Source organism: Tachysurus fulvidraco, chromosome 6, assembly GCF_022655615.1.
Source record: "Tachysurus fulvidraco isolate hzauxx_2018 chromosome 6, HZAU_PFXX_2.0, whole genome shotgun sequence".
Lineage (NCBI taxonomy): Eukaryota > Metazoa > Chordata > Actinopteri > Siluriformes > Bagridae > Tachysurus > Tachysurus fulvidraco.
Window position 1 is genome coordinate 10,020,428 of NC_062523.1, and position 17,456 is coordinate 10,037,883.

Genomic DNA, 17,456 nt, shown 5'->3' on the forward strand with positions numbered 1-17,456 from the left:
ACTTTCAATAAATCTTAAATTGTTTTCTGGCTTCTCAGAATGAATGATGTTTTCACATAAATCATATTTATATCATTTTCCTAACGTCAAAGAGATATGCGCTTTTTTTATTTGTACCGGGTTCAGTACATAGAAGGTAATTTGAACAAAACACTGGTATGCAGGACGGACGTCTACCTGCCCAGAGAAACAGATCCCTCAGGCACCCAATGCAGACATTCAAACCCTTTATAGTCCATTTAAACAGAAGTTAGGCAATCTTTTTAAATCACCAGTGTTGTTCCAGGGAAGAGAAGAGAAAAACATTGTACTTGTGAAAACCTGACTTTACTGAAGCTTGAAAATAAGCATGACTCTCGAGGACAACTCCGGCCAAATTTTCTAATGTAATACTTGGACCAGCTGGCAAGAGTGTAAGAGCTGAATTTATATTAGATCATATCAATGCAGTTAAGACTTGAATCAACACGAGCTCTTAAAACTTAAGTGCCAGAATGTAGGTCTTAAACTTAAACGTAAATTCATTCTACTATTTGATCCGACAGAATATGCAAATGTATAAAAGCTTCTGATTTTATTTGTCACATTCACAGGCATACACAGTATGTACACAGTATGTGTTTTACCACTGTTCCTTATAGTAGATGTAAGTAGGTGCAATAAAGATAAAGATAAATAAAAATAAACATAGATCTGTAAATGTAGATAGAAATGTCATTCATTCATTCATTCATTCATTCATTCATTCATTCATTCATTCATTTTTTACCGCATATCCGAACTACCTCGGGTCACGGGGAGCCTGTGCCTATCTCAGGCGTCATCAGGCATCGAGGCAGGATACACCCTGGACGGAGTGCCAACTCATCGCAGGACACACACACACTCATTCACTCACACACTCACACACTATGGACAATTTTCCAGAGACGCCAATCAAACCCCCGAGGCACGGGGAGAACATGCAAACTCCACACACTCCACACACTCCAAACCATTTACTGGTTCACTCAGGACAATCTGAGTCACCACCAAAAGCTCCTAGAATATAGAAAATGCCTGCTGTGGAGAAGGAGCTCACCCAGGTTCCTCTGGTGGAAAAAATTCTGTACTTAAGTCAGTGTTCAGAACTTGAAGTTCATAAGTCTTAAGTAATCTTTGGACTTAAGTCGTTGATCATTTCAGGAAATACACTAATATTATACCGATATTTATGCAGGGAGGGTTATCTGTATTCAGAGGCGGCTTACACATCAACATATATCAACGATCTCTTTCAGGTGCATTCAAGCGTCTTTAAGGTTGCCAGAGTTTCTTGGAACAAAATTGTCGAAGTTAGGTTAATTTCTAGACACATCTGCCTTTTTTTTAATGCAAGCACTTACCTTTAATCTTGAAATAAATAAATAAATAAATAAATAAATAAATAAATAAATAGTCAAGGATAAAACATGTGAACTGAAGAAAGCAAGGCATTTCTTTCTCTGTGCTGTCAAATGTAATATGATCAGAACATTTAAAATTTACATTAAAGAAAAGAAATTCATTTAAAAGTCTAGTTTATTGCCAATATTTTGCTTCAAGAATAGCCTTAGTTGTAAACATCATAAACTTTGCTATGGTCATTTATTTCAATTCACTTTATATATCCAATTTATAAATCCCTATTTAATAACATGGCTTCCTTGATTAATATCTCAGCAGCTGATCCAGCAAATCTTTTTTTTTATATTCTGTTCTCCAACTACAGTATGAATCGCACGCACAGCCGTGATGTAGCCACGCAGTACTCAATCAAGAGTGATGAAATTGCAATATGTGCATGAAATGTAAACTATTTAATCAAATTTTCCTTATTTTTTTTCCTTATATTTTTTAGTAATGGCAATGTCGTGTTAATTCAATGTGCTTTCTCCTGAAGAAAAACAAAAGGAAAGAAAGAAAACATGTCCACGATACAAAGGATAAGATGAAGAAGCCTACATCGCCGCGGTTAACTCATATTAAATGAGTGTATCTCAATTTAGATGCTCTCTTTCTCTCTGTATAAAAAACAAAACACCTTTTGCTATGACTACTGATTAATTGGTTTAAACTTATCAATATTAATTATTAATTCAGACCCAGACTCATGAGTCTTGCCTGTTTTGAGCATCGCAATGCCGGCGTAACTTTCGATTAGTGGTTACGACTATAGTTACATCTCAGCTTTCGTTATTTATACAGTATGTACTTTCATTAGTACCTCCTCACTATGAACGCTTTTTCAAGTCTGAACATGACGCAATAATCCTGTAAAATTATACAATGTGAGTAGAATCAGAAGGGTGAGGGCAGCTTTGCTGGCTCCGGACTCCTTGTTTGGCGAATTCCTGAATGCTGAGGGGATGAATGAGGTGGATGCTGCGTCAATCTGTGATTTACACACACGTTTTGCACATTTAGTCAGAATGCTTTCAATCGAAAAGAAAGCTAGTCCGGTTTTAGCGAAGACAGCCTGACATGTGTGAAACATCTTAAGACAGATGATAATGCCGGTGTTGTGTTTGTTGTCAGCACTCCATCAGTTACACGTTCAGGGTGTGCTCTGGTGCATGCTGACACGCTCGCTCTACCAAGATGCATTCCTGAGATGCGCTCTCACGTTGGCCAGTTTTTCGTCTTAAACGCCAGGATGATGCAGTTGCCCACAAATAGACAGGGAAAGAGATAGAAATGGAGATAGAGATAGAGGTGGAGAAATGAAAGACTACCGTTTATCTAGACTGTGTTTTTTTTTTCGCCATGGCGTACGGTACTTTACTTTCATGTTTATGGGTTGTAGATGCAGCATTAAAACATTGGCATCACAACACATGAAACCACACTGGAAACTAGAGCCAGCACATTGTTTTCTAAATACTTGCTTTCTAAAGATGGGCAAGATCTTTGAATAAGGAAAATGTTTAGAGCTTCACATTCTTGCATGCTGTGCCCAGTTACATTTTGTGTACAAGACCGAGCCAAGCAGCTCTTTATGATGAATTATATTTTATCTCAGCAACATTTTGCGTGTCCTAGTGCACGTTATTACTTCAGGCTGACACAACCAGAGGGATACACAAATGCAGGTTTGACTACACTCCACTTGCTTTACTTTATATACTTCTTTGCATTTTTCGCCAACACAGCAGAGATTCCGTCTCTTGTCAATAAATATACAGTAACTATTAGAGAAATAAAGAACTCATGATGACATGGGTTCATAAACAGTTACATGAAAACACTTGGACAGAATATAAATAAATTCCCAGAAAAATGCAGGTGGACTATGTTTCCTTCCTGTTGCACTTACAGTCCAAAACAGATTTTGTGGTTTGTAAGTGTTACTTGTACCTCCAGGCTGTCCATGTGTGGCCATCCTCAGCAGCAGCAAGTGACCTCAAGGTGATGAAAACTCCAACCAGAAATGAGGCATAATTATGAATGCGGCTTATCAGTGACAGCCATGTCAAGTAATTACAGGGATGTGATAGCCTAGTGGTTAAGGTGTTTGACTACTGATCAGAAGGTCATGAGTTTGAATCCTAGGTCGATCAAGCTGCCACTTCTTGGCCCCTGAGCAAGGCCCTTAACCCTCAATTGCTCAGTTGGATAAATTGAAATATAATGTAAGTCACTAAATGCTAGAAATTACTCTTGGTGGTAAAACCCTGCTTAAACTTTGTGTGCATTGCAGCTAATTTATTTCAAACTTCATGTGACATAATACACCATAAGCAGTGATTAAGAAGACACATGAAATGCAACGGCAGGATAGAAACATTAAGGAGTCGGATTACGTTCTAGATCACTGATTTTTGAAAATGCCCTGGGAAGACAAACTTAAAAAGTAAATAGACTAAACAAACTTTAAGTAATAAGTAATGGATGGTTTGATGAAAAGAGTTAATTAACAGCAATTTTGAGCAGATGTCACTGTTATGTGTGTGTATCTGTGCACTGATCAAGCTTAATTCACCTAAATATACAAGTGAAATGTACTAACAGGTCGCCCATCGGTGCGAATGCCTATGTTACATCCAAATGTGTGTCCCGCTCTCAAATCACACACCTAGGCAAACACAGACAGACAGAGAGACAGAGACACGCACATGTATTTGCACACTGCAATGCTTTGTTCCTGATTCATTCGTGTGTGCTGTTGGCCATAATAGGCCAGAAGAGAGCGAAATGCATTCCACAAGCTTAGTGACAGTAAACAGGCCAGCGTCTCTTCTATCTGATATATACCAGAGTGTATGTGTATGTGATCTTGGAGAAAGTCTCTCTCTCTCTCTCTCTCTCTCTCTCTCTCTCTCTCTCTCTCTCTCTCTCTCTCTCTCTCTCTCTCTCTCTCTCTCTCTCTCTCTCTGTCTCTCACACACTGTATACAGCACATAGCGGAGGGTCCACTGTGACATCCACCCTCTGTTGGGAGAATCAACACAAGGTCACAGAGCAATTTGGGATGCTTCCATTTACTGGTTCTCACAGCGGCTGATTCGTCAGCTGGTTGGAGGAATTCTTTCCACTGAACTCTCTCGAGACCTGCAGCCTCCCTTGTTTACATGCTGGAATGATGCTTTCACCTGCCTCTATTTAAACACTTTTGTTCATCAGTTATTAAAACCACATAACCAGATTCTTTAGGTGTTTTTTTTTTATTACTGAAAATAGAAAGTCAGACGAATTTGGACAAGTATTACTCGAGTTAAAAAGTTTATAAGTATCATGAGTGAAAAAGAAAAATAGTATAAAATTAATTGCGTTAAATAAATGCCAAATGGTTGAGTAGTCTAAAGAGCAACACAAATCAGGATAAGCAACATGAGAAATTCTGATATGTTAAATTACACCAATGGTCTCAAATGATTTAGAGGTGCTTCTGTTTTCCTAAAAAAAGTGTGGATATTTTACCTAAAAAGGGTTAAACGTACGATTCACTATCCAAACCAAAATGTTGGACCACCTGTTGCTGATGTAAGTGCAATAATCAGTAATATTTCCTATAACACTAACTTGCTCCCTTATCCTTGACATCCTTAGAGGAGACTAACAGGAGACTAGCCAATGTCCATTTTTTTATTTATTAAATGTTCAAGTTTCAGCTGTGCTGGCCTGAGTCATGTGTAAATCACACTGCTGAGCAGATAAGTAGAATAACATGTCCTTTTTAGGTGTTCAGTGTGGGACACTTATATAGGAAACTCATTCTAGCCAGATCAAGCAGCTGTCTGCTTTCTCATCCAGTTCGTGTAAACAGATTTCAGATAATCCCATGTTCTGGATAATTACAAGGCTTATAAAAGGTTTTTTGGTCATAATACACAATGTACCAACCTCTGCAGATAAACCTTTTTGGCATACAGGAAAGGATACAATAATATCAGGAATAAGTACTCACCAGTAGGAGGCACTGCACTATATAAAGAGTGGACAGTAACGTTCGAGGTTTCCCACAACCGTCTCTTTTTAGCATGTTTTGTCGTTCCTGCAAATTGAATCTATTTTAAAAATGAGTGTCTCCTCCGTAACTAAAAGTGTATTCGCTCTAGAAAATGTACGAGGTAGTTATTTTTTTTCTTTTAATCATTCATCAGAGAAGTATAGCTGCAGTCATGAAGTGCTGTGGTTTGAGGAATTTTCACTAGAACATAAATCCTTATGTGCTGAACTGCTATTCACATGAAAGTTATTAAAATATATCTACACGATTCCTTACACTACAGAGTAAAAGTATATGAGTATAAAAAAAGTATATGAAAAAGGAACTGCATGGTTATAAAATAAAATCAGAATAAAAACATAAAATGGTTTATACAACATCACTGTTGAATTCAGATCAGTCAGAAATGTTTTATTTTTTTTTTTTCACCACCAGTTCTAAGAGTAATTGCAGACTGTAATTCTATACTAACAGATAACTTTTGGACAGACATTCCAAATATTCAAAGCTTAATAATCAACAAGTTCCAGACATGCTTGCAAGAATTTGTATATGCTTTTATTGACAATGTACAAATTGGTAACCATACTAGAACAGTACATAGGATGAAGTAAAAGCTGTTGATTTTACAGAGCAGTGTAGAAATTGGGGGGGCATGGTGGCTTAGTAGTTAGCACGTTTGCCTCACACCTCCAGGGTTGGGGATTCGATTCCCGCCTTCGCCTTGTGTGTGTGGAGTTTGCATGTTCTAACCGTGCCTCGGGGGTTTCCTCCGGGTACTCCGGTTTCCTCCCCCGGTCCAAAGACATGCATGATAGGTTGATTGGCATCTCTGGAAAATTGTCTGTAGTGTGTGAGTGAATGAGAGTGTGTGTGTGCCCTGCGATGGGTTGGCACTTCGTCCAGGGTGTATCCTGCCTTGATGCCCAATGACGCCTGAGATAGGCACAGGCTCCCCGTGACCCGAGAAGTTCGGATAAAGCGGTAGGAAATGAGAGAGAGAGTATAGAAATAATAAAAAGTTTTAGGAAACCTCCGTGATGGGGAAAACAAAGAAAGCAATGTCAGGAAGGGAGCCCGCGAAACCCCAGCACACTCCCAGCTTTTCCCCTTTTCAACTGTAAACAGATCTGACCAGATGTGAAGGAGAATATAAATGTGGATCACGTTATAATGAGGCATTCTAAGATTATCATATCTATCCTATTTATATCCTAATGTGTAGATCTCAGAGTTCAGTGTATTGAATGAGTGGCACGGTTTAACACTATGCAAACACAATGCATACAAAACACCTCTAAACTTCAAATATCTATCAAAGCATGAAACAAATGTAAAATACATAGAACAATTTCTGCTAAATGCAAAATTTTCAGTATGGGAAATATAATAAGAAAATATAAGTGCATAATAAGTATGGGAAGTGATGTTATTGTAACGTAATCCACAGCAGCGTGGAGCGATGAAGCGTAGAACCAAGTGGAGTTACTGTTGCCAGAGCAGTATTGATTATTTTCCAATAACAGCACATCCCGAGTTTCTTTTATTACCTACGCCACAGCAATTTGCCAATGTTAACAATATTTGATTTAATCAATTTTAAAATATCGTGCTTTTCATCCATTTATAATCAAATGTACAGTAATGTTATGGAATGTTCCTATCGTCACTTATATTATAGACGCTATATACAGTACGGTCACTCCCTTAGAGGCCTGTATTTTTCTCTCTTACTTGAATATAGCACAAAAAGCACACGGTTTTATACCGAACATGCTGTGGACTGCACAAAACAAACTTTCCCATGGTTTTCAAATGAGCACTGCTATTTCTTATTTTTAGCTCTGGGCCATTTTAAAGGAGCCTCTGTTCATTGTTTTTGTTCCCTCCTTTTAGAAATCTCCCTGTCCTTTTTTTTTTTTCCCCCTCGACTAACATATGCTCTGAAGTGGGCTATAATTTGAGTCTCTAGAATCATTTACAGAAGTGGTAAACCCATGTGATAAGTACAGAGCCAAATTAGAGGCTCAGTGCCTGTACACTGTAGTACTCCTGTGCCTGGGGAGGTAAAAGGAATGGGTTGAAGAATGGCACTGCCGTCTCCTCCAAGCTGGGTCCCATGTGTGTTAGCTGTGGTTTATGTTGACAGTGCAGGTGAAAGTGCAGTATGGCAGAGGTAGCGGCTTGCAACAGCCAGACAGTCACTGCACAATAACATGATAAAAGAAACTGTCTGGAAATTTGGGTTCAGCTTAAAGACTGACGAATGCAATGGAATGAGAGTAATCAGAGGTAGAAAGTCAAAAGTCCACATGCAGTTCACTTGATTCAACTCCGATGCCTCTTCTAATTCAGTGTGATTTTGTTTGGGCTGGTTAGAACGCAGCAACTGAACTGGGATATGGACCAAAACAAGCGGTCTGAGTGTCTGAGCGAGGTAATCATTTTCCAACCAAGATGCAGTGTATTATGGGTTGCAAGGAGCATTTATTGTAAACGCAAGCAGCTAAACAGACCCACGAGGCACAAACTGAGGCAAAACATAGCAGAAATGCAAGGTATTCTGGATATTTGGGCCAGCAAATAATAAGAGAAAATTAAAAAATAAATAAATACTGGATGTGATGCACAAATAAAAATCAATTTATTTATTTAACACCAGCTTTGTTTTCTTCATGCGCTGTTAAATTTTTTTAGTCACACTTGGTAACGGTTTGTTTTTCATTTTCCATTAGCAGATCTGTGTAATAAAAGAGTTTATGAGTTCATTTCCAGTTAAACCAAAACAAAAAAACAACAACAACCAAACCAACAAAAAGAATCACTTTAGACTCAACCAAATGACTTGGTGTGAAAGCAGCCTTAAATCAGTTTTTAAACCATTTCCAAAACAAAAACAAACCATGGTACTGTATTTGCGGGTTTGTTGTACTTTTATAGATAAATGAGTAAATGGCTACAGTTTAAACGTAAGACAGATTCATACTTGGTGGGATCGGAAGAAACGGTTAAAAATCGTATTGTTTAAAAAATAAATAAATAAATAAATAAATAAATAAATAATACATGACTACTACAGAGCCTTAATGAGACCGCAAAAGGAAGAAAACTTTGATGAGGTGCTAGATTAGGCCACACCCACTTTGAGTTAAAATTTGAATACAGATAAAGATAGAGATACAGACAGCAGCAATGTGTTACACCCCTCATACACACCACATACGACTAAGAGAGAAAGAGCATTAACAGATGCATCCCATAATGATCATTTTCTTTTATTAAGTACGCTTATGGGAAGATCGATCTTCCCATAAGCGTACTTAATAGCACTAAATATATCAAAAAGATACAGAATTTTTAGTGTGAGTATTTAGTAATTATTTCAGAAATCCTGAAATAAACATGTCGGAATATGAATTTGAATTTATTGGAAAACAAATTGAAAAGGAGAAGAAGATGGTAAGAAACATGTGTGAGAAGTTGGCAGTGTGGAGTGTTCAGGCAGTGTGAGAAAAGGGTGTGGAAGACCCTCGGCACCACAGTCATCAAGCACATGACCTCACACCTCATTGCAGCCAGACTGTTCCTCAGGCCCTTACCACAGAATTGAAGACTGACTGCCAGACTTGTTCCAGAGGAATAAAGCCTCAAAGTTTGGCTTATCGACAAATCCACACTGTGTTTTTGTTATGCAGCTCTTCTCAGGAGTCAAAGAACACATTCCAAATTCGGTCCCTTATGTGCGAGAATAAGGGTTTCGCTGCAGGAAACAACTTGGCTAATGACCATAGGTTTCTAAATGACTAATGTATGTATCGAAATACTTTTTTTTTCCATGTTATATTTCATTAAGGTTTGCATGGTGCTATAGTTGGTAGTGTTGTCACCATCACAGCACTATTTCAACTTACACCTAGTAGTCTCAGAATACGCTCTAGATCCAATAAGAACCTGATCAGGATGAAACGCTTACCGCAATTAATTACACAAACCGAATTACGTACAGTGACGTACAGTGGTCTATCAATCAGTGGAATTTCTGTGGTTTCAACGAGAATATTATCCAACAAACTCATGTATCTGTGATTCATTTCTTCCTGACAGCTGCCTAGTTTGGGGCTGAGATTTACAGTAACTCGAGAAGTTTATTATGAAGTGATTACTACTGCGCACACTAGATTTAGGATTACTACATTTAGTGTTTCATGCTATTATAGCTGCAGTTCTAGTGCTTTCCCAGAGATTATATTTCTCAGACACTGAGCCAGACAGGCAAAGTCTCTTATGGAGCTAAGATTTGATGATTCACATTACATCAGTGACCACTCAGACAGCGGGTGCCTCAGGTTTTGACTGAAGTGAAATTTCCTTCAAAATCCGAGTCACAGCAGTTCATCCGTTATGTTCATTTCCTGGATGCAGTTCATCTTTTATATGTATTCGACTTCACCCTCCTCCCACTTCCCATGTCTTCAGGTTCAACAGTAGTTTAAAGAACCACAGTTACCCAATATGAAAACAGAACTGTAGGTCATAACTATTACTTTCTCAGCTCTGTTTAGGCGCTATTAAGACTTGTTTTGTTGAACAGGCAGGGCTGTCTTACACAGGAATAACTCTAATGCAACTTTAAGTAGGCTGAGTTGCGTCGGCTGATGACATCATGGATCCGAGGGGTTGTAAGTAGCCATAAATGAACACTTTGCTCGGGGCCAACTCCTCCGCTGAAATCTGGTCTGCACTTCTGTATATGGTGCTGCTGTAGCTCCAGTCAGACTTTCTCCCTATTTCTTTCATTGACTAATGGTGAAGCTATGTGGCCTTGTCTAAATATTTAGGCAGGTTGTTTATCGATGCTCCTGCATAGAGAACCCAGCCCTAGTCTGTATGCCTGTCTGTGTAGTTCTCTAGTGGAGACCTTCAGAGCATCAGGCATAATGTGCATACATGCATACACTCACAAAATATATAAAACCTCTACAGCAATGTCACAAAAATGTAGTAAATGTAAAATATAAATGTAGTATTTTGATATTTTTATAGTGACAAATTGAATTTTTATACGTTTGAAAGCAATATGAATGATACATTGAATTTCAATGGACATAAAGAGAGAGCATTTTTTAAAATGTAATCAAACTTTATGATATTGAAATGTTTGAAAGTGAACATCCCCATAACATCTGTTTAGAAAAGGCTAGACGGTAGTGATATGTAGTTGTAGTGATTGGTAATCGTCTGTTGGTGTACCACCTTGCTTTTTACAGCTTAAAAAAAGCTGACCTTTATGGTTTCTCTTGAAGGGCAATGAAATGAAGCCATGTCATGCCAAGGCGCTGGCACAGAGAATCACCTGAAGGCTTTTTCCACAGTTTGCCTCTTAGCTGCTTGCTTCAATCAGCTGACCATTTTTTTCTCACACTCTTTTCTTTTCTTATTTTTTTTTTCAGGCTCCGAGCAATGACATCCCACTAAAACATCTAGAGACAATGGTAAGCAATGCTGGCATTTGCAAAAGTATATTACTAAAAGATTATACTTTATATTCTGTGTTTTCTGTGTGTTTTATTTCCTCTTGTAAATTACTCCAATTGATTTCTAAATATTGCTTTTAATATTACCGGTTCATGGAATAGAAATATTTAGCTCTAACACTGAATCTGTTGCTATGCTATAAACCTCACTAGTCTAAAAGTCATGCAGAAATAAACCACAAATTATTGGTTACATTAGCTAAAGGCAGCCTCACAAATGATGGACGAATCTGGTTTGGACAAGGCCAGTTAAAACACCTCCCGTGTTTAAAGCGGGCAGAGGGAAAAGTTCCAGTGTTAACACCGTGCCATAACTGAGGCATGTGAACACCTCGCCAGCAAAAAAAAAAAAATAGCCCTTATGACTGCCTCCCTTTTGCCTGCTCTTGCCTCTAATACGCAGCCTAAAAACACTTGTGCTTGCCTGACCACAAGTGCAGATGAATAACCATTCAGATTTGACATTAATCTAAATGAACTACAGACATTACGATGCATATGTGAGTGTAGTTTCGGTTTATAGCATATGTGTATGAGCGCTACTGTCTTTGCATTGACAGTCATGGCTGTTCTTTGCACTGTGTGATAGATGTTAACAGCTGCTCTGGATTCACTGCACACATTTATATTCTGTTTTTTTTTATGTGTGAATTTTGGTCGAAGCAATCAATGGTGTAGGAAAAATTCCACTTTTAACGATAAAAAATAGCGATAAAAAATGTATAATGTAACACTGACATTCGTGCATCGCTTCACGTCCCACATATCCTTAAAATGTTTATTTCTTATATCTATATTTTAAGTAATGTCATTGTAATATACATATATACAGTACATGTATAGTTCCTCCATAAACCTTAGCAACCATATTGTTTTTTTTCCTCTGAAGCTTTTTTTTTTTAATATTTAAAATAAAAATCACAATTTCTAAGTGATCTTCATTCAAGAAAATGTACACATTTATTTCTATGCATCAATAATCAGAAGAAAGTATTACAGAGAAATTTTCCATAAAGTTCCCAAGTTTCAAAAAATGGCACAGATAGCCGTCTCTTTGTGTCACTTGGAAAGCATATTGAAATAATACAGTATAATCTCAGAAATAATGTTCCCACAAATGATGTTCCAACAAAGACCTTGACAGCATCTTCACAGTAAAATAAATATTTTAACTCGAACAACATCAAACTGGCAAATTTACCAGCTCTAACTTTCTAAAACAGTTCTTTTTGGACCCTTTCCAGAGGAAAAAAAAAACTTCTGCTCTAAACATATAATATTTAAGAAAGAATCAACCAACAATTTTATTCCAATTCATATAATATTGCATGTTGTTCATGGCCAGAGACCTGAGTACTCTGAGTAAATATACTGCCAATATTTATTTGTTGCTTTGTGCCTTTTGAGGCATCCATTCAGAGATAAAATGTGATAAAAGCTTAAATGAATTTGAGACCACAGCTTATAACAGTTGGAGCAGGCAGTTATAGCTCCCTCACTCATTTTCTACCGCTTATCCGAACTTCTCCTGATAGCCTGTGCCTATCTCGGGTGTCATCGGGCATTAAGGCAGGATACACCCTGGACGTAGTGCCAACCCATTGCAGGGCACACACACACTCTCATTCACTCACACACACACTACGGGCAATTTTCCAGAGATGCCAATCAACCTACCATGCATGTCTTTGGACCGAGGGAGGAAACTGGAGTACCCGGAGGAAACCCCCGACGCACGGGGAGAACATGCATACTCCACACACACACCCACACACAAGGCGGAGGCGGGAATCGAACCCCGGTCCTGGAGGTGTGAGGCGAACATGCTAACCACTAAGCCACTATGCCCCCGGCAGTTATAGCTGATCTAGGGAATGTATGGCAGGTTAGCAATGTCATTAAACTGACTTTTGGACTACCATCACATCCTCTGTAATCAATGGAATACACAAAATCATAGACATTCTTGATCTCTATAGAGAATGTAATGGAGGGGCCTGTACCGTGTCCTCTGCCATCGATCATTAATACTTCACATAAGTCCTACTGCCGTCTGTGCAACAGTTCAACTGAAGGATATGCAGTAAATACTCAGAAGAACTCTTATCCTTTTGAATGTAGCCTACACACAAGTGGATGGATTTACAGCTTTGCATCTGTGTTTTATTTTAGCTGCTTGGGTGTATGTGGCTTTGTGTGTTTCTGTGGGAAATGATAGTTAAATGTTGTGTAAGACGGGCTTCCCATCATATCCTTCTCTTGGAGCATTACACGGTAGTATAGGTTTTGACTCATTTTCTGGTTTGGGACTGGTTTGGAGTAAGGAAGGAAGGAAGTATCACATTACAAATTGGGTGTTATAGCCTCTGGCCATAAGGCTGCCTGTGTTTTAGAGAAGAATCATACATAGCTGAGCCTGATTTTAGCTATGAAACATTTTCATAAGAGGAATAATATTCTAAGTATTCAATCTGACCCGACCAGTGTTATTTGTGTGCAGATTGGTAAACGATTTTCTTTGACGTATGCATTTTCTGTGTCATTAGGTAATTATATTAGCAGCGATCTGCTTTCCGTGCTCAACATCCTGTGGGTTTAATAAACAGAAACATGACATCCCGTTTACCTTACATGCCCATTTTTCAAACAGTATAACACACGCTTGTCTAAATGAGATCTTAGACAGGAAGTAGATCAGTTGGATGTAGCCAAGGAACATGGCGCGCAGCAAGCCGGTGGTCTAACCCTGCCACTCAGACCAATGTTTTTCCGATTATTTCAGGCTGATTAGCCCAAAACTTTTGCCAGTATTCCAAATCCAAAACCCAGGTTTTGCTGGATGTCGTTGTGGATCAAAATGTTTGGATCTTCAGGTTGTTATTTATGATATTCCATTATTCCTTGCAATTTAGAGGTAGAGTTTGTGGGTTCACTATATGCTTGTAGTTGGCTTAAAAAAGGTACTGCATATGGCTGGTGTTTATAGATATCTAGGTTTAAAAGTGCCCTCTGTGAGTAGAATTAAACCTGCAACTGGGATATTTGATCAGATGTGCACCAAATGCTGCTCTAGGCTCTGTCATGGACATTACAGTGTGGTTCTGCTGATGTCTCCTACTCACGATAGCCTGCATATTTTTGCTTGGATTATTAAGGACTTAAGATCATATGACTTAATCACAGGATCTCTTTTTTGCCAGTTTGTGGTTTGAGGTCTTCTGATCGCTGTGACTCATAGAGTGACTCACTTGAACTGTTTTGATTTTGTTGAGAAGTTTTACATTTGGAGTACAGATAAAGTAGGATATTTATATTTAGATAATACCCATTTTGCTAAAGCAGACACAGGAAAAAGGAAATTGCATCGATGATTTCTTACTTTCCATATTCAAGTAAACTTTAGATTTTTGCCATTTGTAATGCGCCGAAAGAAGCACCGTCTTTTTCCTATGGTTTGGAAACTCAAAGCAACACTCGGTGCACAGACTTATTCATCATAGAAAGATGGTTAAAGTTTAAAACTCTGTAATCTTTTCCTCTGACACATCTCGAGGGTGTTCCTCAGTCAGCTGCTTAGTGCCGGACCCACACGGGGTAGAGAGGAGAGCCGAACCAAGCTCACATGGGTGGCAACCAAAAACACACATCCCAAGAAAGAGGGAGGAGAGAACGAGGTAGAGCCAGAAAGGAGGGGTTGGACGGAGAGATACCACACAAGTGAAATAGGGAGGAGGTTGGAAAAGGCGGGAGGTAGAGAGCGAGAGATTGAACGAGAACGAGCAAAAGAAGGAGTGAAAACAAGTGAAAGGGAGAAGGGGGAGTAAAAGAAAGAAGGAAAGAAGGCGAGTTGTGGTCTACTGTAGCTTTTGGCTAACCATGTGGCATCCTGTGAGAGGCACCGACCCAAAATAGAGACTTTTTTCCGCTCGGGGACAGCAAAGCTTGCTATAGGAGAGAAAAATGCAGAACGAGAGAAAGGACTCTTTCCTAGCTATGAACCCCAGTGGTTCTTTACGGAGGCGCCTCAACTCGATACGTAGTGCCTGGCGCTGGAGCACGGGCTACCTGATGAAGGTAGGACCAAATATGCTCATCTTCATCCACTTTTACATGCTTTAGACCGCTTTAGTCTCTTTCACGCTATTCTCATCCTCCAACCCCCCAGTTCTGTATTCGATGGTTAATTTGTCAGACGTGCTCGTAAGCAGCATGTCCAGCTGGTTTTGATCAAGATCGCTTGGGACCCCCTTCACCACCCCCACCCGCTTTTGGCTGCTCTTCTGGGGCTCGTAATTGTGGGTTGATTAAGGGAGGGGTGGGTGTTTTTTTTTTTTGTTTTTTTTTAGCCTGGCGCTGTGTGGGTCTGGGTGTACAGGCCTCCACTTCATTCTTGAAAGAAAGTTTTTTTTGTTAGGAAATGAAGTATGATTGGGGTGGGGGCGTGTTTGGTTTTGATCTGATGTGTTTTAATGTCCCGCCTTGGACTTGAGTGATCTCTCACTGTGCTTTTATATGTTTTGCTAGAATTTATGTATTACTTTAGGGTTTCTGCTTATTAGCCTGATGGTTCATTCCGTTGTTTCTTGATGTAACGAATCAATAAGTGTTCATTATTTCTGGATGTGACTTTGAAGTGATAGACACCTAATCGTATATTATACATAAACAATTATATATCATATCTTTGGCAGATTGGGAAATCTTTTTCGTTTTTTTTCTTTCCCAGACTTCAAATATGTTTATTTTTTGCATATATCTCACCAGACTGCGGCTTTGTGGACGTTTTGACAGCTGGTATCTGATTATGAACCAAATTTATAAAGATTATGTCCATTTTGCTATGCCACTTAAATATATTCAACATTTCGCTATCAGGATTTTCTCCATAATTGGTCAGGCTGAATGTTTTCACTACCACTTTAGTATTAAGATAATAATACACAAATGACAGAAGAAATAAGTAACCCATGCTCCAAACAAGACTAAATTACTTCCAGGCTCTTTACTGAAAGGTCTCGTTTGTGACATATTGATAGAATGCAAAGATACGCAGCATAAGAAGCAACAGTAGAGCATGATGCTACAAACAGCCAAACACAATATTAGGACACTTTGCATGGTGTTTTGTGATAATCAAAGCCTTCTATTATTAGAGCCATATCCAGCCTGTGTTTACTTTTAAGAAAAGTCCTACGTGCTGTATATAATTATGCCATTGGATTCATGGTTTTTCTTTGTAAGCATTGTTCCTATTTGGTATCCTTGGTCATACTCTACCATGTCATTTAAAATGCTGAATGGAGGCAACCGTACTTTTAACGACGCACCTCTGTATGAAAAAGCCTGTGAGTCATACAGAGTGTTTCCATATCTCCTATTTTAGACAAGTGGCTCATGAGACACCTTCGATCTACACAGCAATGCTTTCTTCACATTCGGGATTCCACAACCATGCTATTCCCTTTTTAGCGGATGAGTAGATTCTGTAGGCTTCAGAAGAAGCACATGTAGAACGGCTCTCTGTAATCTACTGTGGTATATAGATATATGCTCGGATGTAATGTAAATAGCTTTCAAAGGAGAAGACGGAACGTTGAACAAATGGTATTTGTAGCCACTAATGAAATGTAGCTATGAGTTTGAATGAAGGGAAGATGATGGATCGTGGCTATATATGGCTATGTGAAAGATAGGTCCCTTCCTTCTGCTTGGGAAATATCCGGCTGCCACTTTTTATTAGTGCCGAAGGAAAGAATTTCTGAATAATCACGCACTATACCTGACCCAAACACTACCTCAAGATGTGCATGTGCTTCAAGTCACATCTGAGCAGCACACACACAGTATGTGTATACTTAGTTTAACCCTGGTCACAGTGCGATTCTAAGAGGTAAACATGTTCTAATGGAAAGGGCTAAAAAATGAAAAAAAAAAAAATTTTTTTTTTTTCTTCTTATGGTTCCTGTTAAAGTTTATGTTTTGTGCAAGAGCATGAAAGATAGGATGAGTCTGAATTTTTTCACACAATGTTAAATAATTACAACAAGCTTTGGAAGAATTCTTGCAAGATGCCAAGTATTTTTTCCTTTGAGTTTTCTCTCTCATAATACATTTCATTTTTAATGTTCGGTTTCTTTTGTGGTCTTAGGGCTCGACTAAATCCTCCAAGAGCATGGAATCACGCCGGAGACCATCCAGGTAAGAGCAGCTCAGCTGTCCATGCATGTCATCACTCTCTTAAATACTGTACAGTATGAGACGCTCGTCTTGACGGTTCTCTTGGCTATTTATAGCGCCAATTAAAGGAAAGCTGATCATTTGATTGTGCATGCTTTGCATGTCGGTGACGTACTCAGGATTATGTTTACAATGCCTTAAGCATTTTGTCACAGCTGAAGGCCAAACCTGTTGGTCTACATCCCAGTGCCACAGGATTATACAGTTACTGCAGGCAC

The 17,456-nt window shown here is 38.8% G+C and overlaps 1 protein-coding gene across 18 annotated transcripts in view; it reads left to right on the forward strand.

The window, feature by feature from the left end:
* Positions 1–17,456, forward strand: part of tns1b (tensin 1b) — a 230,586-nt gene that overhangs the window by 154,487 nt on the left and 58,643 nt on the right. For 17 of the 18 annotated variants that reach the window (XM_047815141.1, XM_047815136.1, XM_047815143.1 and 14 more), the window contains 2 exons: positions 10,918–10,959; positions 17,150–17,199. In XM_047815141.1, coding sequence (XP_047671097.1) covers positions 10,918–10,959; positions 17,150–17,199 — 92 coding nt within the window. Of the gene's footprint in view, positions 1–10,917; positions 10,960–14,754; positions 15,076–17,149; positions 17,200–17,456 lie in introns of those variants that run through there. The other variant, XM_027164738.2, reaches the window with a different exon arrangement.